The sequence below is a fragment of the Ammospiza nelsoni genome, chromosome 9 (assembly GCF_027579445.1).
Source record: "Ammospiza nelsoni isolate bAmmNel1 chromosome 9, bAmmNel1.pri, whole genome shotgun sequence".
Lineage (NCBI taxonomy): Eukaryota > Metazoa > Chordata > Aves > Passeriformes > Passerellidae > Ammospiza > Ammospiza nelsoni.
Window position 1 is genome coordinate 12273563 of NC_080641.1, and position 22953 is coordinate 12296515.

At 42.5% G+C, this 22953-nt stretch overlaps 1 protein-coding gene across 1 annotated transcript in view; it reads right to left on the reverse strand.

The window, feature by feature from the left end:
* HMCN1 (hemicentin 1) overlaps window positions 1-22953 on the reverse strand; it is a 164598-nt gene that overhangs the window by 88569 nt on the left and 53076 nt on the right. The window contains exons 11-23 of the mRNA XM_059478185.1: window positions 18241-18516; window positions 13239-13380; window positions 12719-12846; window positions 11933-12046; window positions 11124-11282; window positions 10278-10472; window positions 9497-9595; window positions 7975-8102; window positions 6209-6353; window positions 4847-4959; window positions 3504-3663; window positions 2577-2751; window positions 255-382 (exon numbers count right to left, since the gene is read on the reverse strand). Coding sequence (XP_059334168.1) covers window positions 255-382; window positions 2577-2751; window positions 3504-3663; window positions 4847-4959; window positions 6209-6353; window positions 7975-8102; window positions 9497-9595; window positions 10278-10472; window positions 11124-11282; window positions 11933-12046; window positions 12719-12846; window positions 13239-13380; window positions 18241-18516 — 1962 coding nt within the window. The remainder of the gene's footprint in view (window positions 1-254; window positions 383-2576; window positions 2752-3503; window positions 3664-4846; window positions 4960-6208; window positions 6354-7974; window positions 8103-9496; window positions 9596-10277; window positions 10473-11123; window positions 11283-11932; window positions 12047-12718; window positions 12847-13238; window positions 13381-18240; window positions 18517-22953) is intronic.

The window sequence follows — 22953 nt, forward strand, 5'->3', positions numbered from 1 at the left end:
GTAAGGAAAGAGAGAGGGACACAGGTCCTGGCTGGAGCCACTGGACCCTTTTACACATATCTATGTATTTGTGGGTGTTTATACAATATTTACTTTCCACAAAATCACTAACTCACATATGAAGATAATACAACCTGAAAGAACAACAGCTGAGAGGATTTAATGTCAATTAGGAAAAAACTTTGGAAACCTCTTAAAGATGCTCAGTTCCATGTGGAAACTTGCAGATGATGAACCCTGGAGTTCCAACTCACCATGTACACTGAGCTTCACTGACTGAGTCACGTTCCCAGCAATGTTTGTGGCGACACAGACATACATTCCACTGTCTGAGACTTGGGTCTCGCTGATCTTCATGGACCCTGAGGGGAGGAAAGTGTGTCTGGAAAAAGAAGAAGCAGATAAACTGTATAAATATGTATGGAAAGGTGAATGACCTCTCCTTGCACACTGCTAATGTTTGCTATGAGCTAAAATAACACCACTCTTACCATATTACACAACTATGACTTATATTTACTCCTTTGCTTTCTAACTCTTTATGGAGCCCCCATATTCAGAATACACAGCAAATATCTAAAATTTAAGATCCAAATTACAAAATTTGGTTCTAGCTATTTATATGACTTATTAAAATGTGATAGAGGCCGAGAACTTGAGCTCTTCACCCTCTTGTTAAAATTTTTTGCTCAGCTCAGGTCAACAGGGTCAGAAAGTTAAAACTTCTATTAGTGCTTCATGTTGGCAAAAAAGTGATGTTACATTGATTCAAGATGGAAGACAGGATTTTGATTCAAAACTGCTAGTTCTGTTGTTTATAGGAATTGCCATTATTCCCCAGTAAATAATTCACTACACAGCATTAAGTTCTCCCACAGTTCTGGTCACAGATCTGTAACACCAGAAGCTACTTTGGCCAGCTAAGCCAAAAGCTTCTGTAAGAGTCAAAGGTAATACAGACAGGGAAAGTAAGTGAGGAGGAAAGAAAAATTACAGCTAAGGACTGATGAGAAGAAATTCAAGCCTGCCACTCCAGAATTGGCACTAATTAGGACAACGTTATCACAAGGACATAAATGGTGAATTTGGGGATTGCAAGGCTGGAGAGATGAATGAAAGTGAAATGTATTTTCTCCAGTGTAAAATCTGTCTGATTCTACAATTCCTCCTCTGCTGCCTGTATCTTTCCAAACTTTTTCGCACTTTTTTTGTAAGCCCAAAAGACAAATTTCTGAGGCAACTTCTCCTCCTTGATTTTGTCCAGTAATTACATTTGCTTTCTGATATAAGTTCCTTCATATCTGATTTCCCTCTCCCTTTGTTTACTGTTCACATTTCTAACAAGATCTTTGGGTGGTCTCAAACAGTTCTGTTTGGACTAATCTGTAACTTTTGCTGACATCTGTAAACAATTTTATGGAATGGGCTGAGCTGGACTTCTGTTCCTCTGGACAACTTGGATCTCACCACAACAGCCATGAGCAAGTACCCTAATTTATCAGCATCTCCTGAGGTAAAATGAGGACAAGTAAGAGATGAAGAATGCAGATTTGTTAGTGCATGCAACATGCTCACAGGACACAGCAGAAAATCCCTCATGGATTACTGACAACAAGCCAAATCCCTGCACATGAGCCTCCTTCAGCAGACACAGTGGCAAAAAGATCTGCTGAGGCTGTCACAGGCTCCCTGGAATGACTCCAAGGTGCAGGTTTGGCCACAAGGCAAAGAGGATCTCCAGTACAACTCCTTAGCTCAGACACTGGCTGATTCCATCCATGGGATCACTGGGAGACACCAGCAAGCACAGTGTGCCTCTGGCCAGCCTTGTCATTCCCTGTTTTATGGACACAGCTGGTGCCTGGCCCTTCTGAGGGACCCTGAGAAGCAGAAAGCAGCAGCACAGCTGGTGACACTACCTGGCACTCCAATGGGGAGTGTCCAGGGAATAGCCACCAGCTCATCTCCCTCTCACTCTGTGCAACATTAAATAATAACACTGTCCAACACAGTCCCCTGCTCTTCATTCTCTAAGGCTGTCAGCTCAACATTTTACAAGTATTTAACTGTGCTTTCACATGTTCAAGAATCTCTGGTTAGTTTTTGGATCCAAAACACAGTACACAACATGCCCTTGTCAGCATACCCAAACACTTATCATCATCATCTGTATCCTACTGGCAGCCCAGGCTTCACATAAATCACAGACAGTGCTCCCCTGACATAAATGTGAAGTACATAAGAAAAGAAACACAGTTTTTAGACAATTACAATCATGCACAGATGATGTGGGTCTCTGGGCACCACCACAGCACAAATGCCCAGGATCTCTTTCCTCCTGGCCCCCTGAGATTGGATATAAGCACAAGCTGGAATGGGAGCTGTGAAATCATGCACAGCCTTAGCGGGCTTGGGCAAGAGTTTCAAGACCCAGTACGAGAGGTCAGGCAGGACAAAGTAACAGAGTAACACCTTCTGAGCAATCCTGTGGCAGTCAGAAATCACACAGCCTTCCAAAATCCTGACAGTTTAGAGGCAATTTCAGTTTTCTTTAGTTTTATATCAAACACTGTTACCTTGGAGAGAATGGAGATATGAGCTGCATTTCTTTGGCCCAGGTAATTATGGGGGGTGGCAAGCTCCTCACTTCACATGGAAGTGTGACATCTTCCCCTGCAATTACTGAGACCTCTATGGGTTTATCATGTGCATTTCCTTGCTGGTCTCCAGGCCTGGACACTCTGGGTTTCACTGTAACATGGAACACACAAAGAAGCTGCAATGAATATACATATTTGTACAAATGTAACACCATACAACATCTCTTTTTTTATCAGGTATAAAACATTACAATCCTGTTTTAATCACCTGTCTGGAATAGAGATAAATCCCTGCAATGCTGATGTACAGTGCCTGTAGCTCAGACACAGGCTGATGCCCACATGGAACACCACAAATACCAGAAAGTTTGGACTATCCATTCAAAAAGATGGACACAACAAATGGCTGTAATTCTTGCATCTGCTGAGCTCTGTATTGCATAGGTAGTTAGCAATCACTCCCTGACTGTTACACAACAGCCCCAGTAACTCCAAGAAATAAAAGCCTTGCAAACCACAACTACACCTGAACCAAATTCTAATAACATTGGATTGATAATGACAGGAAGGCTTGAGACTGGTGGGATTAAGGGATCTTCATTCCTCTCCCAGGAGGAAATTCTACTCCTGTACAGATGCTTCCTATCCACTTCCATAAAGCTGAAATTATGCTCAGCCCGAGGTCTGTGAACTTGAGGTAAGAGGGATAAGGAGGCTTTAAGAGAATTATACTGGCTGAGGGACATGCCTTTTGGGATCAGTCATGTATAAAACAGCCTGGCTTGGGGATCCAGAAGCACTAACTAGAGAACAGTTCCCATCCCATGTGCTGTGAATGTGCCTATCTCCCAATGCACTGGATGGGTGGCAGGGGTACTGCAGCTGAGCTGAGGTGACACCCACCATAGACAGTCAGCTGCACCTTCCTGGTGGCATAGCCAGCAGCATTGGTGGCAGTGCACACGTATTCCCCGCTCTCCTCTCCCCCTGGGGACACCACATACAGGCTTCCATCTGACCCTGCCGAGAACCTCACGTTGCTGGGAAGGATTACCTCTCCTTTCTGTGGAAAGAAAAATAATCAAAGTCCACAGTGCATGGATTTTCCAAAATAAATTACAATTATTTAATTGTAATAATTTAATCCAAATTACAATTATTTAATTCAATAAAAGCTGCTTTTATTTTTATAAGGCTGATATGGACAAAATATTTTATATTAGCTAAGAAACTTAGCCCTAAAATTCCATTTACACAAACTAATTAACTACAATTAACTTTGCACAGTCCTTGAGTATCATTTTCTAAGAAGTAATAAGAATAGATGCACAGAGATTCTTATGCAGAGAACTTACTACATTTTACACACCCAAAGTCTTAAAAGAAAATCTAAAAAATAATAGTCAAGAATAATAATCAAGACTTCAAATGAGTTAATTTTGACATTGATTTCTCATGTCAAAATGAATCTTGTATATGTTACACAAACTTGTTCTTGGTCAGCTGCCTCCTCCTGTCTGTAGTTGGATAAGTGATAAAATAAAGAAAAAGAAATCCTCCCATATTCTCCTCTCTATCAAACCAACAGTTTTTTTAACAGTTAACCATGTTGTATTCCTTCTTTGAAGCAAAGCTGTTCCCAAGGCCCCAATCAGTTACATCTGCACAACTTCTGAGATCCAAACGTTTCTTTACACCACATCATGTGAACTGTAACATACCCCAAATAACTGTTACTACCAGAAATTATCCTGTTTAAGAAGGAAAAAAACCCTAAAACTGGCTTTAAGACAAATCCCTCAAAGGCTGAGGTCCTCCTCGGTGCACATCTTGTCAAGGCTATGACTGAAAAGTCATGGGTTAACCCCACAATGCCATTATTAAATACATGTTCCTCAGAGAAAAAAGTCAGAGCTCCACAAGAAAAATGAACTCTCAGTCTGTGGCAGGCTGCCTAAAATCCAATTATCAACTCACAACAGGAACAGGAACAATTTCTAAAGTGTAAACCCCATAAAGATACAGCGATAACCTAAGCCCTGCCAAAGAATGGAACATTGAGCTGTGGCAGGACCACGGCCAAAAGTTCTGCTCTAAGAAACAAAAGCAGCTCTGAACAAACAGAGATTTCCAGGTCCCTCACAAGTGCAGTTTTGGGCCATATTCTTCAAATATAGTTTTTATGGCAACTAAATTATGTGTTCAGCCCATTTTTCAGCATGATCAGCTCAAAGGTGAGGGGTTACCTTGGACCAGACAATGGATGGCTTGGGAACTCCACTTGCTTTGCAGGGCAGTGTCACAGGGATTCCTTCGATGGTGCTGAATATCTGCTGTCCGTGCTGAATGACAGGCACGACTAAAACACAGGCAAATATTAAAGACATGCAAAACACATTTCAACATGGAACAACTATTATGATAAAATCCTTATATTCAATTACTACTTCCTACTGGCAAGGAAGTTTGGGACCTTTTGCCCTCTTCTCCAACCCTAACAGGGACAAGGAGCCACTTTCCAGCCTTTCAGGACAGAATAAATCCCTGTTCACTACAGAGCCTGCCAGCCATAGGGTCATCAGTGCATTATGTACACGCAGTTTTAAACTAACTGCAGGTATTTCACTGACTGAAATTGTTTCAGAAAGGCTCTGTCACATTATCCTCTGATAACATTTTAGGCTTTGCTTCACAAAATCAGTAACAGGAAGACAACAAAAACCTGAATTCCCTCACTCAGTTGAGCTGCCTTTGAATTAACAGAAAAATAAGGTAAGATTTAAGGGTACAATACCAAAACCCAGATATTTATAAACACATACAAAGATATTCCTTTTTGTTCTCAAGGTCTGAAACATCCAAGAAAATAGTGTTGACATGGAAGATCTTATGAGTACTTGCCTGTACTAAAAATTTATAGTCATTCTTTATATAAAAGGAAGTTTCAGCATCTTCAGTGAAGCTCAAAATAAATCTCCCATGATTAATTTAACATGTGAGAAAATATAACATGTGAGAAACTATGAAGTGATTGTAGCCTCGCAAAGCTAACACAAATATGCTCAGCTGAAATACAGATGGGTTGCCAAAATGCTAACACTCTGTCTTCCTGTCAGTGCAGTTTTTGGTATGTTTTAATTAAAGAGAAAAAAATAAGCAGGAGGAGAATGGGGATGACACCAAAAACAACAAACAAATTATGACTTTTGCCAAACTCATAATTCATTTCCTTTCATTCTAATTCTCCCATGAGCTGTGCTTCTTTACACCAGTTATGAAACATGCAGACAGCACTCCTCATGGTTTTCTAGCCAACTCCCATTTGCACCTGCTTGTTAATTAAACCAGATGAAGATTGCACAGCACAGCCTCTGAACAAGGATCTTTTGTGAACACAAAATAGTTTTATTTGATTTTACTTGAAAAGGAGTCTTGATCACTGAGCTCCTCCCTGTGCAGAGGACCCAATCTCCCCTGTGTTCCTTTACAAAGCAGCATCATGACAGGAGAGGCGCCGTGGGCAGCTGTAAGTGCAGCGAAGCAGTGAAAGCTGCTGTGGTCAGCGCTGCCCCTCGTGCCCCGGGCTGCAAGGGCAGGCTGCTGCTCACCGAAGACGTGGACAGTGGTGGTGCTGTTGCTGGTGCCCGCCACGCTGCTGGCCATGCAGGTGTAATCCCCCCCGTCCTGCAGCCGAACCCGCTCCAGGTGCAGGCTGCCATCGCTGCGCACGCTCACGTAGGGATTGGGAATCAGCTGCCAAAGGAGAGATGGAACCTTTCACTGGGAAATACTCCTGATACAGTGTGGCTCTGCTTGGCTATGCCACATTGTTAAAAATTATGCGCTCCTGCAGAATTTTACTAGAGCTTTTCCTACTTTCCATTTTTAATACAAAACTAATTTTACTTAAGAGTTTCAGCAGCACCTCGTATTTACTGCTGGAGTGAGAGTAAGAACTGCAAGAGACACTCTGCCACAGCATATCCTGTGCTGCCACTCCTGCTTTTAATGAAGCAAACCCAAATTTAGCTCAATTACTTCACTGTAATTTTATTGGTTATTCCAGCAATTGATAAGTGCAATGACTTGTTCTTCTTCCACAAGCAGACTATTTTCCTTTACAGTTATCAAAACCTTCTAACTTCCATATCCATCAAACAGATTGGCTCCGAAGCAAACCATTGTGCAAGAGAATTGTAACTTTCACCAAGGAGTAAGCCTTGAAGAGTTATATATCCTACAGCAACATCAAACACCCTGAGCTTGGCAGCACAGCCCTCCCTCATAAAGAGTTGTTAGAAAGCAAATCTGTTCCAGTCACACTCAGAAGCAGCTGAATTCTTCTCTAAATATAACTTACTCCAACACTTTTTTCCTTGGAGCACAGCATTTCCCAGCAGTTTACAATGACAGGAAACCAGCACTACTAGAGAGAGGAATTAGCAACTCAACAAGGAGGATCCTGCCAGTATTTCTCACAGAGCTTTACAGCCTGTGCTCCTTGCACAGCCTAAGGAAAAGCCAGTGATTTCCAGAGACACCTAAACTGAGCTGGAAACCTGAACGGGGGTCAGGGAGCACCAGGTTCTGCTTTGTGACAATACATTAGGCATTTTGCTACAGTTTTTTAAGTCCAGTTGTGTAGAAAGGGTTTTAGGGAGAAATTAGGAACAAAGATAAAAAACGGCTTCATAGGGTAAAGTCAGAAATTTTAGTATTAAAGAACTGAAGTTTCATTCACACAACCAACCCAGGTGTGGTGTCTACAGCATCTTTCTAGAATCTGTGAGTGATTTGGGTGGGAAGGGATCAAAAAGATCACCTAGCTGTGTCTGCAGGAGATATAAACTGGCAATGGTATGTTCCCAAGGGGGAAAGAAAACACACTCATTCATGCTCTGAGTAGAGCACCACCAGGAAAGGAGGATATGGAACAGGGATACTGGTATTTAATTCAGCCCATCAGCAACAGGAAAAGGCAAGATGTTAAAACATCCTAAATCTACAGAAATTTTCTGGTACCTTTATTTTGAAAAACCCACTTTTGCCATTCCAGCCACTAGCATTCCCATATTCAGAGTCCAAGGCTGAAGTTCATGAGCTACAAAAATGCATAAAACTCCTTTGAAAGCAAACAAAATAGAAGATAAAAGAATAACTCACAAATACTTTGGTTCAAAGTTCTTTTCTAGACCTCCCCATCCCTCGCTGCCATCTCCTATTCCTTGATCTGTACATCAGGGTCAGAAATTTCCTGGCACAGGCAGTGATCACATCAACTTTTGTAAATTAAACCAAGCTGTTATCATGCCTTCGGATGTCAGTTGTAGCTTTCTTCTGCCAATAAATCTTACAGGAAACAAAGTAGTCTTACCACCATATTGTTTTTAATCCACCTCCTCTCTGGAATGGGGTTCCCAGCAAGCAAAACACAAGGCAAAGTGAGCTGCTGGCCCTCAATGACATTGGCTGTCGCTGGGCTTGCTCCAATCAGAGGAGAGACTTGAACAAAAAGGAAGAACAAGAAGAAATTACTAGGACTTCTCATATATTCGTGTAAAATATTAAATTAAATCAGTATTAAATTGAAGATATGAGAAAAAAAGAAACAAATGTAGGGGTAGCACAGGAGAGATGGGAAGTTGGGGAAATCCACCAACAGTGATCCTTTAGTCTAAGGAATGGGAGCAAATGGAAGATGCTGTTCAGCTGAAACTGGATCCAATCAAGGGTTTCCCTGTGAACTCTGGCACCAAGTTGATTTATCATTTTTCCTTACTTGGGCAAAATACCAAAGAACAGATGCAGTGGGTTTGGAGAGAACAAAAAGTAAGCTGCAATTTCCATTGGGCATAAAATTGTGAAGGATCAGAAGAGAGGTCACAGCCCAGCAGAAAACCTGCACATTCTGTGAAAAGCCAACAGCAAACATGACTGGGCACATGGCTGAGAAATTAAATTAAGTACTGGGCATTAAATAATACTAAATAATACACAGGTAAAAACATGTCTATCAAACCCTGCCAGTATTACTGGCTCTTACAGTAAGTTTGAAGATAACAAATGGTTTCTTTGATGGCAGGGAGACTCTGTTCTTATCCTCATGCAAATGTACACATTCCATTGCATTATTTTTTTTTTTTTTTATTGCCAGATGTCAAACTGAGATAACAACCAAGCCTCTAGCAGCATGGATATTTGCAAGAGAGTAGGGTTAGATGGGATATTGGGAAGGAACTGTTCCCTGTGAGGGTGGGCAGGCCCTGGCACAGGGTTCTCAGAGAAGCTGTGGCTGCCCCTGGATCCCTGACAGTGTCCAAGGCCAGGCTGGATGGGGGCTTGGAGCAACCTGGGACAGTGGAAGGTGTCCCTGCCCATGGCAGGGGATGGGACTGGATGGGCTTTAAGATCCCTTTCAACTCAAACCACATTGTGGGATTCTGTGGTGAAGGCCAGATATTTATTGTCTTCTTCGATCACCAAGATTCCTTCCCACCTATCTCAACACTGACACAACTACATTCATTGCTGCCTTTATTTGTTTAAGATTAATTAAATGGCAGGAACCTCATCATTAGCATCCATCATTATAGTGATTTTTCATTCCTTAGTAAATTTACTTCAGAATAAGAAAAAATACACAGGATAAATCACTTCTCTAAGGTTCCAGCTAAAAGTGCAGGTGGAATTAATTCCAGTTAGTGCAGACATTAAAAAAAATGTTCTAACAAGCAAAATCCACTGAAATAAATTACAATATTCTATTCCTAATTCAGTTTGTATGGATGACACATAAATACAGCACGCACATAGGTCAGCATGTATGGACACAATCCCCAGGCATCCTGTCTGCTGCCCAAACCCCAACAGTTCCCACTGCCATGCACGGCTCTTACCCAGTCCTGTCACTGTGACCGTGGCTGGCCGGGACTGAATCCTCCCAAACTGGTTCTCAGCTTCACACACATAAGTCCCTTCATCACTGACCCACAGATCTACAGGGGAGAAAAGAGCTGACTGCAGGATCTGACATAATACTGCCCCTCCCGCTCCACATGGACACCGTGTCCCTGTCTCTCCCACCTTCAAACACTCAGTTTGAAACAGAGCACTTCTTTCCATCAGCCACCAAGTACCAAAGCAATGAAAATACAGAAAGGAATTAAAAGCCAATTAAGAAAACAGAATAATATTGCTCAGCGTAAGAATCACTGAAATGCTGCAAAATAATCAAAATTACAAAGCCACTTGCAAAGTTTTTATTATTACCCAAATTAGGACAGATCTAAAACACTGAGTTTGGAACCAGTTCTCTACCAAAAAAAAAAATCCAAAAAAACCCCACAACACAAAAGAAACCAACCACATCAAAACAAAACAAAATCCACCAAAAATGAAAATTTGTGGCTCCTCAGGATCAGAGACTATAACCTATGTGTATTTCAACAAAGATTAATAATAAATTGCATGAAGAGTGAAGCCAATGACTAAACACAACTCATAGCAAAATGAACTGCGTGTCAACAGCACTGATGTCACTATCACAAACACAATCTGTGATAGAAATCCAGTCTCTTTACACAGCTAACTTAATGTAGTCATACAGTAAAACTTAAATGCCTTGCAAATGTCTTAGTTCCTCATGGAGTCTGTTCTTTTAACGTTGAGTCTACCTACTCTGGATGGCCAGAGCGCCCGTCCTGAGCTGGCTGCTGGAGCTGAGTGCGAAGGGCCGGGAGAAGAGGGGAGCCCCATCCAGCCTCCTCCACGAGACCCTGGGCTCAGGGTAGCCCTGCACGTAGCACGGCAGCGTCACGTTGGAGCCCAGATCCGCGGATTCGTCACCCGGCTCCTGCGTGAAAACGGGGGGAGCTGGAGAGAGAGCACACACAGAAAGTGAGCACTGTAACACAGCCATCCCTCTCTCTAGCACCACTGATGACCTCAATTTATGCCCCACTGTGCATAGGTTTTCTTCTAACATTCCCAACTCTAGAAACACTAAGTATCAGCGTTGCTAAATTCCTTGTCTTCTGCAAGCAGTGCCATGCATTCAGAAAGCAGATGTGCCTGACAGGAACATTTAACAGGATGCAATGTGTCAGGCCACAGGCAGATGGAAAGAATTAGGTAAGGAGGAGAGGGAGGGCTAAATTACTATAACCTCACAGAGTAACTCAAGTTTCTGTAATTAATTCTGTTTGAAAATTTTGTTAGGTTGAGGTTTTAACAGCTTCCTCCTCCTGTGCCTCTCTTCCTCCCCATAACTTCTTTACTTTGCAAAAGAAGTAAGACTGGGCTGGAAACAGATGGGTTTTAAGGTCCCTTCCAACCCAAACTATTCAATGATTCCAAGCTGGAGTCCAAATGGGACAAGGAAGCTGCTTAACCAACACCACCAAAAGGTGTTCCCAGCACACACACAGATCTGTTAGAAAGAACTGAGGAGCCAAGGCACCACTCCCTGACCAGTACAGCAACTCAGCAATCTGAGTGTGCCCCATGCAGGTTTTAACTGCTTACACCCAACATCCAGAGTTATCTTGCCAGCAGCTCTCCCTGCCTCATTGGTGGCAACACACGTGTAGTCACCAGCATCCAGGTCTTGTGTTTCCTGGATCTTCAGAAGACCGCGGTGAGTATCAATAACGAGAAATGCTGATGCCCTCAACTCTAAGTCACCTAAGTCCAGATAGAAAAAAGGCAATATAACTGTTTACATCAAATGTATACCTATATTTATCAAAATTATCCCCACAAAACAGTGTCCAAGTTTAAGTTAGCTCACAACATAGCAGCTGTACAAGCTCAGCAGATGAGAACTCTGACTCCCACTCAGCTGAGAGGAAACGTTCATTACTACACTAAATACATCTTTTTTAAATTTATTGGTTCCACAAGGCAAAGACAAATCCAAGTATCTCTGGGCAGAGATCAGCAGTAGGACAGTGTGCCAGGCTGTACTTCTTCCCTAATTAGAGGCTACATGAAAACACAACAATAAGGGCTAGAGAAAAATATTTTGTGATTTTTGTAGCATAAAGCTAAATGTTTTTTGAAAGAACAAACCTTATGTAAGCAGGCAGGAGGCTCAGCTTTGTTTTACTATTATTATTAGTTATGCTACAGTGTGTTAATTCACCATATTTAAATAGAAGCAAGAATTTATGCCCTAGAGGTCAATGCCATTTCTTCTAGATTTAGAGAATTTCACAGGTCTGTCACTGGTTGAATACAACATAATGCTCTTGAGAGAAATGAAGTCACTTCCTGATCATTGTTTAAAATATTGCTGCTAAATAAATGACTCAATCACCAAGCAATGAGCACACCTTTAAACCATTTCACTTGAGGGGGTGGGATTCCAGTTGTTTTACACTCCATAACAGTCGTGTCTCCAAGACCAACCAGAATTTCACTCTGGACTACGGTCAATGTTGGGCCCTCTAAAAAGAAATGAGATAAAAAAATAAGCTCTGCACCCTATGTACAGGTAATTTTTAAGATATAAAGCATGAAAGACTCTAATTTTCTCTTGTTATATGGAAGAATGTTTGCATTAAAAGTCAAACAGACCTTAAAGTGGAAGATAAACACTGGGAAACAAGGAAAAGTAAAGTCTGGTCCAGAGCACCTGAATCATATGCAAAATGTACATGAAATATAAGGACAAGATCAGAAAAGTTTCATCATGTAGAAAGTAGTAACATGAAATCATTCTCCTCCTTCAGGTAGATGCTGGTCATAAAATAGTTTAATACTCTGCTATCAATATTTTAACACAGTATTTTGATACAGAAACAAAATTTCTTTTCTAAAGGACTCAGGGCTCCCAGTCTATCTCATAGTAAGACCCTATTTTAGGGTTTTTTTCACCTAAAAAGTTTTCTTTTTAGAAAGAGCATCAAGCTCCAAATACTACCTAACAATACTACTCAGGTTTGAACCAAAAGCAAAAGAGACATTTGTGAGTTGTTCAACATATCTTCTGAGGTTTCTGAAATTTCTACCAGAATGTTCTGCAGGGTTCTACTCATTTAAACAGCTCCTCCTCGCTGATGATGAATTAGTTTATTTTTTAAATTTTAATACATAGTTTTCCTCACTTTCTCACTTACCGATGTATGTGAGGATGGATGTCTGTTTCTCTGTCCCAGCTGAGTTACTTGCCAAACAACCATAAATTCCTGCATCTCTGGGAGTTGCCTTTCTTATGACTAAGGTGCCTTCTGGGGTCATTCTGTACCTAGGACACACAAGGGACCAAGCAAAATGATTAGAAAGAACAATGGTTATATCCACATTCCAAGCAGCCACAGCAGAATGAGCAGATGGTTTATAAATAGGTGTTTCTGGGGTTTATTTCCCCATGATAAACACTATTAGTACTATTATATCTAGTACTACATTTTGTGAAAAGTACATAAATTAATCTTGTAAAAAAACCTGGAAAATAGAACTAAAGTGTTTCTCTGTTAGAGATGAGGTAATACAATTAAAGAGTTATCGAAGCAAAGACTGAGGTACTGTTTCCAAAACTGACAGACTCCTGTTAAAGTAGTAGAATATGTTGGCACTATTCAAACCTTCTTTCTCACATATGATATTAAAATAAATGGAGACAACTTCAAGTCCCACCTGCTGGAGCCAATCATAAACATATCGTTGAATGTCCACACAACTGTTGGCTTTGGGTAACCTGTAGCAGAACACCTGATGGACACTTCAGAACCTTCTGTAAAAGTCTGGTTCTTGGGTGAAATTACAAGCCTCGGAGGTTCTACCAAAAGAAATTAAAAACAGCATTTAAAAATGTCTTGTTAGAAAACACATGTTATGATAAGAACTTCATTGCCACTTTCAAATAGCCACATGGTGAGAAAGCAACTACTTGTTTCCACTGGCACAGTCTAAGTCTCAGACTAAAACACCTTTATAAAGGGGCATTAGGTCAGAATTCAGGCACTGGCCTTCCTGAGATGGGGTTAAAAAGGCAGCAAAAGAGTCAACTTCGACAAACACCAGACAACAAGCAACATGGAAGGTGTCCCTGCCCATGGCAGGGTTCAGAACAAAATGAGCTTTAAGGTCCCTTCCAACATGCACCATTCTTTGATTCTATGAAATTTATTCAGACTACTGGACACTAAAACCCACAAACCTTAAGGTGGGTCAATTGTCAGAATGCAACCTGAGGGATAAGAATGAAAGTCACAATATATGTGCAGACACACAAGTGGAAGAGAATTGAAACTGCAGTGTTAAAAATTGTAAAGGATGTTATGGATTTCAGGGGTGTTTTCACTAGAAAACCAATTGAGGAACTCAACAGAATTCATTCATTTTTAACCCAGAGAGGTTGTGGACTCCCCACCCCTGGAAGTGTCCAAGACCAGCTCAGACAGGGCTTGGAGCAACCTGGGATAGGACAAAGTGCCCCTGCCCATGGCAGAGGGTGGCACTGAATGGGCTTTAAGGTGTCTCCAACACAAACCATTCTGTGATTCCATAATTCTTAGACAGATTTCCTCAGTAAAAAAAAAACACCAAAGCAGTTCACTTGGGCAACAGACACTTTCTATGGTAGGTATGACTTTGTCTTACAGTGGCAAGAAGATCCACACCCGTGGATAACGTTAGTTGAGACCAGTGAAACTGGCTGTTACAAAATAAGTACTACCATTCTTCATCTTTGGAGCTTTGTCTTTTGCTCAGCTCTCTGTATTTATGAATTCCTGGACAAACCACAGGACAAAAGCCTAAGTCCAACTCCCATTTGTGAGAGTCCAAGAGGCTGAACACATGGAACCCAGAGGTACCTCACATGTAGGGCTGCTCTGCACAGCCCTTCTTTCTTTGTTCCAGTGGGAATTACCCCATCCCACTGGCCATGGGGACACTTGACACATTTCAGTGGATGCTAAGGAACAGTGTGTGCAAGAGCCAGCACACATCACGAGTGGGCAGGAAGGGGCCAGAAATGGTTCCATGTTACAGAACTGTCCCCCAGTGATTCATGATGTGCACAGCTGGCTCAGCTATTTTTATTTGGTTTGACATCCTGCCAAGAGATGCTGGGGGTATTCTGCATGCTCTGGCCACAGGAAGATCTTCTCTCCTGTTGGGATTAGAAACTGGCTCTGATGGCAATTACACATCAGGCTTTGGCAACACACTACTGTCCATGCCAGTATTTTCACATGGTATTAACAGGTAAGCAGAGTAGGAAAGAAAGTTTAACTTGTATTATATTTGTAATAAAATTATTAGAAAAAAGTCAATATACACAGCTGTAATAATCAAGATATTGACTAAGATCAGTGAGGCCCCATTTGCCACCATTTGACCATCTTGTCTTCTTGCCCAAATGCCAGGGATCAGGCAGGCACACAGAAGGGCTTTCTTATGTCAGGTACCTTTAATTTCCTTTGCTTTGTTCTCTGTATCTCAGAGGTGAAGATTTGTAGATAAAAGGAGAAGCACAAGCTCATTGCAGTGCCCATCTCATTCAAGGCTGCACAATGAAACCTTTTAAACAACACAGATCGTGTGTAAAGTTTCTCAAGAGACCCCACCTACAGAGCTGCCTCCAGCTCTGGGCCTCCAACACCAGAAGGACATGGAGCTGATGGAGCAGCTCCAGAGGAGGCCATGGAGATGCTCCCAGGGCTGGAGCCCTCTGCTCTGAAGCCAGCCTGATTGAGCTGGGGATGCTCACCTGGAGAAGGCAAGCCTCCAGGGAGACCTCGAGCCCCTTCCAGTGCCTGAAGAGGCTCCAGGAGAGCTGGAGAGGGACTTGGGACAAGGGCCTGGAGGGACAGACACAGGGAATGGCTTCCCACTGTCAGAGGGCAGGGTAAGATGTGATACTGGGAAGGAATTGTTCCCTGTGAGGGTGGGGAGGGCCAATTTCAGAGTGTTTAAAAATCTCAGAGCAGTATAACCAGTTCCTCTCTGCCCATTATCACAGTGTGCATCCACAGACCTAAGTATCAGTTAGAGAGAGATCTGAAAGACCAGGATGTTTATTTCTGTATTGTATCTTTTCAGAGAAAGGAGCAGAAAAATTTTCCATTGGGAAAACATAATCTATTGCCAGCTTTCCCAATGGCTGCATACAGAAGCTGAATGGTATCTGAAAGGTTTGCAAGTACTGTTACTTGTGATCATTTTAATTTGCCTGGAAAAAATTATTTCCATCAGATTTCTGGGGGTACTCAGTGTGTGACTGTCATGTACAGCTTGCAGTGGTTGTTAGGGCCCGGAGTAGTTTTCGAAAAACAGTTTTTATTTGGCAGTAAAGAGTAAAAGGTGGCCAGAGGTAAGAGCTACAGCTTTATGGGCTTGTCATTATTAACATCCCAAACAGGGAAATTTGAAGTCTTGTTAATTGATGGAGATGGGTCCATGCTCTGTGTAGTTCTAAGTAATTCAGAATGTCAAATTAAATTCATCCTGAAGCCCTTTATTATTGTTGGATCAGCTCCATGTAGATCTCTGAAATTCAGATAATAGGAGAATAAGCACTGCTTTCATCCCCATTTTCTCTCTGGGGTGATTTAAGGCAGAGAACAAATACTGGTGGCTCTAAAAATAACGCAGCATTTGCTTTTCCTGCTGAAGGGGGTTGTAGTAAACCCTTGTTTTGAAAGCGTTGGGTTTGATGTTGCTGTTTCTGAAACGGAACATTGATGTGCCTCCTGTGCCAGCATCTATGCAAGTACCGCCTGGAGCCTTCATGGGGCTGACTTTGTGCCCCAGTTGTGTGCTCTGTGCTCAGGAGAACACACTGTCCCCATCTCTCACTGCTCCCCACGACCAGGACACAGGTAGGGCACAGCCCTGTGTGAAACATGGGCCTCTCTGTAGGCTGGGGGTGCTACCCAGAGCACTCTGGAAGGTCCTGGAATGCAGTTTGATAAAGCCCATTGAGTGCTAGGACTACAAAGTATGTGCTCAAATTTGGAGTTATGCAAGAGTGGCTATGTAGCGTGAGTTGCTCAAGTCCTCTCATCAGATTGGTCTTGTATGGAAACATAAATTAATTTACGAAGGGATTCCTTACTTTTTCAGGTGCCTAGAGGACTATGTTGCAGCTTGATGGAAATAATTTTTTCCAGGCAAATTAAAATGATCACAAGTAACAGTACTTGCAAGCCCTTCAGATACCATTCAGTTTCTGTATGCAGCCATTGGGAAAGCTGGCAGTAGATTACTTTTTCCAAACAAAAGAGGCAGGCACTACTGCAGAAAGCTGAATTCAGCTACAGCTTAGTGTTTCCTATGTATTTATTCTGTTCTAAGCATCCTTTACGAAAAATATGGAAAACTCCACTCCGACTCTCAGCTACGGCTGTCTGAGCTGCCCAAGAGGGTTCTCTCAAACATGCTTGAAAGCTGTTAGCACTACCAGGACCAGCCAAAATGTAATTCCCAACCATTTGATACAAACATTCCACATATATAAAGGATTTGAAACTTGATATTCTGTTGTGACAGCAGTAAAACTCTGTTAGATTTACTAGAAAAAAACACCAGAAGCAATTTGGTCAAAGTATTAAAGCTCCCAGCTGAGCTACAGACGTTAGAGAGGAAAACCTAAATCCCAGGAAGAGAAGAATGAGGGAGGACATTTCTCTTGATGCCTCTGACATGCTTGAATGAGTGTCTTGATGGAAAAATACCGTACAATTCAAAACTAGGTTTTCCAAATGCATGGGGGTTGAGGTTTTTTCATTACTTTTTTCCTCTCAGCTTGGTTAAAGATTTAGGTTAGAGAAATCTAAGTTAGTTAGAAATTAGGTTAAAACTCTGCTGTAGCAATCTAAGGGTAATTTAAACAGATATTGAAAAACCACACTTCATTCTGCTGTATTTTGTACTAGGCCCTGCCCAAGTGGTTCTACTAGGTACCTACACAAGGTATTCTACCTCGGTAACCAATATAGGAAAAACAACATCCCTTTAATAACTTTTACAACTCCGCCTTCAACCTCTGTTTTGGAGCACCTCAGGTCAAGCTATTCCATTCAAAACTGTTTTGTTACATAATTCTAAGTTTTCCATTAGCTAACAAATTACTACAATTAGAGCAGAAAAGTTAATTAACGATGGCACCCCCTCCGCACAGAACATGGCCCAGCAGCATCACAAGCAGCAATCTGTTGGAACCACCTAGAAGTGACAGTAAGATTTTGAGTTCTGTCACTCCTCACCCATAGACAGGCACCAAAGAACCAAGGTTCAAATCTCCACACAATCAAGGCAAATAGAAAAAAAAAATCCTGCAGTGCTTCAAACTCTTAAAAACATTTGGTCCAATACCAATTATTGCATTTATACATATTTGTTCCTGGTATACAGCAAAAGCCCAGACCTAGATTTGGTCTCGCTCATGCTGCCTTTTTTAGTTCTGACTGTTTTTTTATGAAATCACACAATGGTTTTGGTTGGAAGGGATATTAAAGCCCCTCTCATTCCACCCCCTGCCATGGGCTAGGACACGTTCCACCATCTCAGGTCGCTCTGAGTTCCGTCCAGCCTCGGACACTTGCAGGGATGGGCCTGTCCAAGGCTGTGTGCAGTCTGTTCCAAAGGGAGCCCTGCCAAGTGAGCCACGTGCGCAGTATCCCATCCTTACCTTGCACGGTGAGGAAGACAGACGCCGTGGCAGATCCGCCCTCGTTGGCAGCAGTGCAGCTGTAGCTGCCCGCGTCCGAGAGCCGGGCGGGCCTCAGCTCCAGGGACAGGTTGGCCAGGACGCGGAGGCGCAGCGGGTCCTGCAGGCGCGCGTCGCGCCCGTGCCGCTGCCAGGTGAGGTTGTAGGGCCCTGCGCTCAGCACCAGGCAGCTCAGCACCGCCCCGGCCCCGGGCAGCACTGTCACGTTGGCGGGCACCTGCAGCACGGGCGGGGGCTCTGCGGGAACGAGAGCAACGGGGTTAGAGACATTTCAGTGACTGGGGCATTCACATTCTCTGAAAAAATCCTTTCGCCCAGGATTTTTCTCCTGTGAAGCTGAGAGGCCTCAGAGAAAAAGGAAAACAATTCTTATCTCATTTGCTGTGCCTGTGTTGCTCACAAGTGGAACGCATTGTAGGAGATTGTCTACCTGAAGGGAATTGATAATTGGGTTCTGGTGTGAGTTGTTTTGACTCATTGGCCAATTACGGCCAAGCTGTGTTGAGACTCTGGAAAGATTCACGAGTTTTCATTATTATCTTTCTAGCATTGAGTAAGTATCCTTTCATTATTCTTTAGTATAGTCTACTATTCTTTAATATAATATAGTATTATAAAGTAATAAATGAGCCTTCTGAGAACATGAAGTCAGGGGCATCATTCCTGCCTTCGTTGGGGCATTCCCAGCAAATACAATGAGTGACCTTTCAGCATTTGCACATTCCTGATGAACAACTCTAGGCACACTACAGAACAAAAAAAAAATTAGTATTTAAATATTAAAATATTTATCTATTATGTTAGGTGTCAAATAATTTAATGAATTGAGTTAATTAATAATTCTGGTTTAATATTTGGTTTCATCTCACATTCTGAAGCCACGAATAGAACCCAGGACAGCAGCCTCATTCTCTGATGCTCAGCTACCTGCCAGGAGCTCACATCACAAGGACACAACTTGGTCTAGATCCAAACTACCACATCCTGTAGGATGGAAAAATCACATCCTGTATGAGAAGGGGCAGCTCTGTGTTTTTTGAGCACAGCCAACAAGGGATCATTGTCACAGCAACAGGAGGGAGGGAGACAGGACCAACACAGGCCTCCGAGTCTGATCTCTGCCCCTGGTGGCATCTGAGCTGTGCAGATTTTTACAGGTTGTATATGGAAAAAAAATACGTTAGTAGGAAATTCTTCCAGCAGCAACAATGGAACCAAGTTAACACCATTAGTGAGCTCTTTTCAGGATGGATTCTATACAAAAATGTGGAAGGAGAAAGCATCCATACTCTGATTAAGGACCTCATGAAATAGGGTAACAAAAATGGAGGTAATAAACAGTACACCCAGAGACAGACAGCAGACACAATGCCAACAGCCACTCCTCCTCATGCTGACTGAAGGGCACCAAAAGTTACCAGCACCACTGCACAGAGGGGCCAGCCCAGGCTGTGCAGCTGGTAAGGACACAAACCCGAGGTCCCTGCTATGGTGGGGGCGAGAGGCAGCCAGCAAACTCATGAAGCAACATACAGGGAAGTGAATCAGAGAGGAGAAAAGGGAGGAATAGGCAAGGAAGGAGCGTAAAACGGGCCTGTCCCCTGTAAAGCACCACCAGCCAGTGCACTGTCTGCCCCAGCCCTTGTCCTCTCTCACTAGTAAATCCCTTCTTTAAGTCTCCCAGGGTAACCTCATTCCCTGTCCCTTCTCTGTATCCCTGCAAATACTAAGTGCCAGCTACTGGGGGACTGGTGTGAGTAGACTGGGTGCCAGCTGCTGGAGTCAGACCAGGGGTTTAGGAACCCCATGTCAGTGGCACCACCCCTGGGGGCCTGGGGTCCCAGCCCCAGCTCTTGGAGCCCACAGTGACCTCAGGCAGTGCTGTGCTGCTGCACAGCAGGTGTCCCTGGGCACATGGGATGAGCTCTGGCAGCCAGGGAGGAGGAATTCCTGCAGCTATGTGCAATATCCTTCAACTCTCACTTCCACTCAAATCTCTGGGAATTTTGTTATTGTCTCCTGTACATATTTTATGCTGTAACTCCCAGTATTTGTTATCTCCTTTCTACCTGACCCATCTGTACAGCTCTATCATGTTCCCAGAAAAAAGCAGATGCACTAATACTCCACTGAAATTGAATTTTGAAATCACATATGGTTAAAATAGCAGCAGTCATTCTGCCCCTCGAGATATTACTGATCAAGGAGGCAACATTTCAAGAAAGAAAATAAATTATTTATGACTTTATGCATTCCCATTAAAAATATCACATGTATTCCATTTGGTTTTCCCCAGACTGGTTCTTGAACAAAGAAAACTGTAATAAATAATACTTTGAGAGGGATGCTTGTGCAGAAATGAGACAGCTGTAACAGCAAGACCAAATCTTTATCAGTACACACTAAAACACAACTATCCTAAAAAAGCAAGGATAACAAGAAATTAAAAAAAAAATCTGTATTTATTAAGGGTTAAAGTTACTCCTAAGGCCTGAACCAGCAATAAATCCTCCTCCTCAAGGTCTCCAGGGGGGTCTCAGATGAGGTTCACAAGCTCAGTGCTGGATCCCTGCACAGCACTGTGTGCTGGGTGTGCAGCTCTGCCTCCCTACAAACAAAGTCCTGACAGCAATCACCCCATTGCCAAATCCAATGACTTTAACCCTTGCAGAGGACAGTCAGGGAAAGCTATACTTGCTTACTGAATGGAGTTTCTCCCCTGTACTTGTGGGTTTGGGAGAAACAGTAAATCTTCTGCTTTCCACAGGCTTATCATCAAATATGTTACCTAAACTCAGGAGAGAGAGATGAGGCCAGTACAGGACTGGAATACTCATCTTTTGAGTGCCAGTCTAGAGGGACAACACAAGTTTTGGACTACGCCAGGCACTGCCCACAGCAGTGCTCACACTGAGCCTTCCCCCAGCACTTCTTGGCCCTTCAGTTAGGGTGCTGCACAGGCTAACGAGCCGTTTGACATTTTAAAGATTTAATAGGAGTAAGAGTCAAACTCAAGTGCTTGCTTTCTGTGAAATGAGAAAATGTTGGCACAGCTCCAATACCTTTCACACAACAGTTGCCAGAATGGATTATCTGTGCTATACTGCTTGTCAGCTGGGTAAACCAAGAACACTTGAAAAGATTGTTTACTTTGCTTGAAGAAGAAATTTCAAGTAATTTTCTTGCAAATATTTGTACACAAGGATTTCAAAGCATCTCCCTCCCATTAATCCTCTGCAGGGCTCTGAACAGAACAAACTGTCATGTTTACAGAGTGACTCAGTTCCAGGCCATCTCTTGTGCTTTGTAAATGAGGGGATATGGGATTTTCCCCCTTATTACTCTTGGCTTTCATGTGCTACCAATATCACAAAAAAAAGGGTCAGGATTCTCCTTCACGTTTCTTTTTGATGAAGACAATCTGGAAGTTGCAACTTCCAGACTGAGAATCTTTATGCCCACAACTGCTTGCCCTCTAAGCCATGGTTTGAAACAAGCATCTGGGAATATCCTTTCTGCTTGATTTTTGTGGCTAAAATATAAACTAGTGCTCTAGAACCAGGACTTGGGTTAGGACAGATGTTACTGTTCCTTCTACTCACTACTTCATGTGAATAAAAGGATGTTCCTCTCCTCAAATGCATCCTTTGGTCTAAGAGGACTCTTTCTCTCCAAACTTTGCCTTGCATAAAATCAATGCTATCACACTGGTTTCTTAGAATTTGCTCATAGTACAATGAAAGGAACACCTTTGCCTGGAAAAGGGAAGGTGAAGGGTTATGGAGCCACCCTCTTCAGCTACTGAGAGGGTTGTTTTAGGGAATACACAATTAGAGTGTTCTCAGGGCACAGGAGAGGGGGAAAAAAAGATGATAGTCTTTGTTCATAACATGCAGCAGGGGAAATTCCAATCAGATATACAAAATATTTTCCTAGTGGTTGTAGTTAAGCACTGAAGGCTGCCCACGAACTTGTGAAATCTCCACCCTTGGGGACATTCAAAGATTGATTGGACAAGTTCCTGAAAAACATAATCAAGCCTGGAAGCTAATTCCCTTTGAGCTGTGAATTGGACTAGATGACTTCTAAAGGTGCCTCCAGCCTGAATTGTTTTGTGATTCTGTGATTCATAATCCACCTGCAGTGGCTACCTGGAGTAGCTACTGCAAGAGATAAGAGGCAAGACAACTTTAATTTCAAGCCCTTAAATGAAACCCTGAGTTGAAAATGTTGTTCTGAGTTCTCCCATTCCTCCCTGTCACAGATTATCTCCTCCAGTGTTTTTCCAGCTCACCAGCAACAGTTTTCACTTGCTCCAAGACTCATATCTGATCAACACCAACACAAGGCTGTATAGAATTGATTTTTACTACAAATCAGAAATTATTTTTTCCTCTCACTCTGTCTACACTGCAACTGAAAAATTAAGTGACAAAATTTGCTATAGTATGGGCAGGGGTCTCATCCATCCACCCACAGACAGAAATAAGCATACTGTTTATTCAAAATTATCTTTGTGATAAGGCCTACTTTTTACCTCGTTCATTTTACTTCCTTACATTTATTACCACTTTTAAGAAATTCAAGATAATAGATGAGATTTCCAACTATTTACCGAATTTTGTATTGTAAAAAAGGAGAAATTTGAACACAAGTTTCTTACTTCCTTGTCTA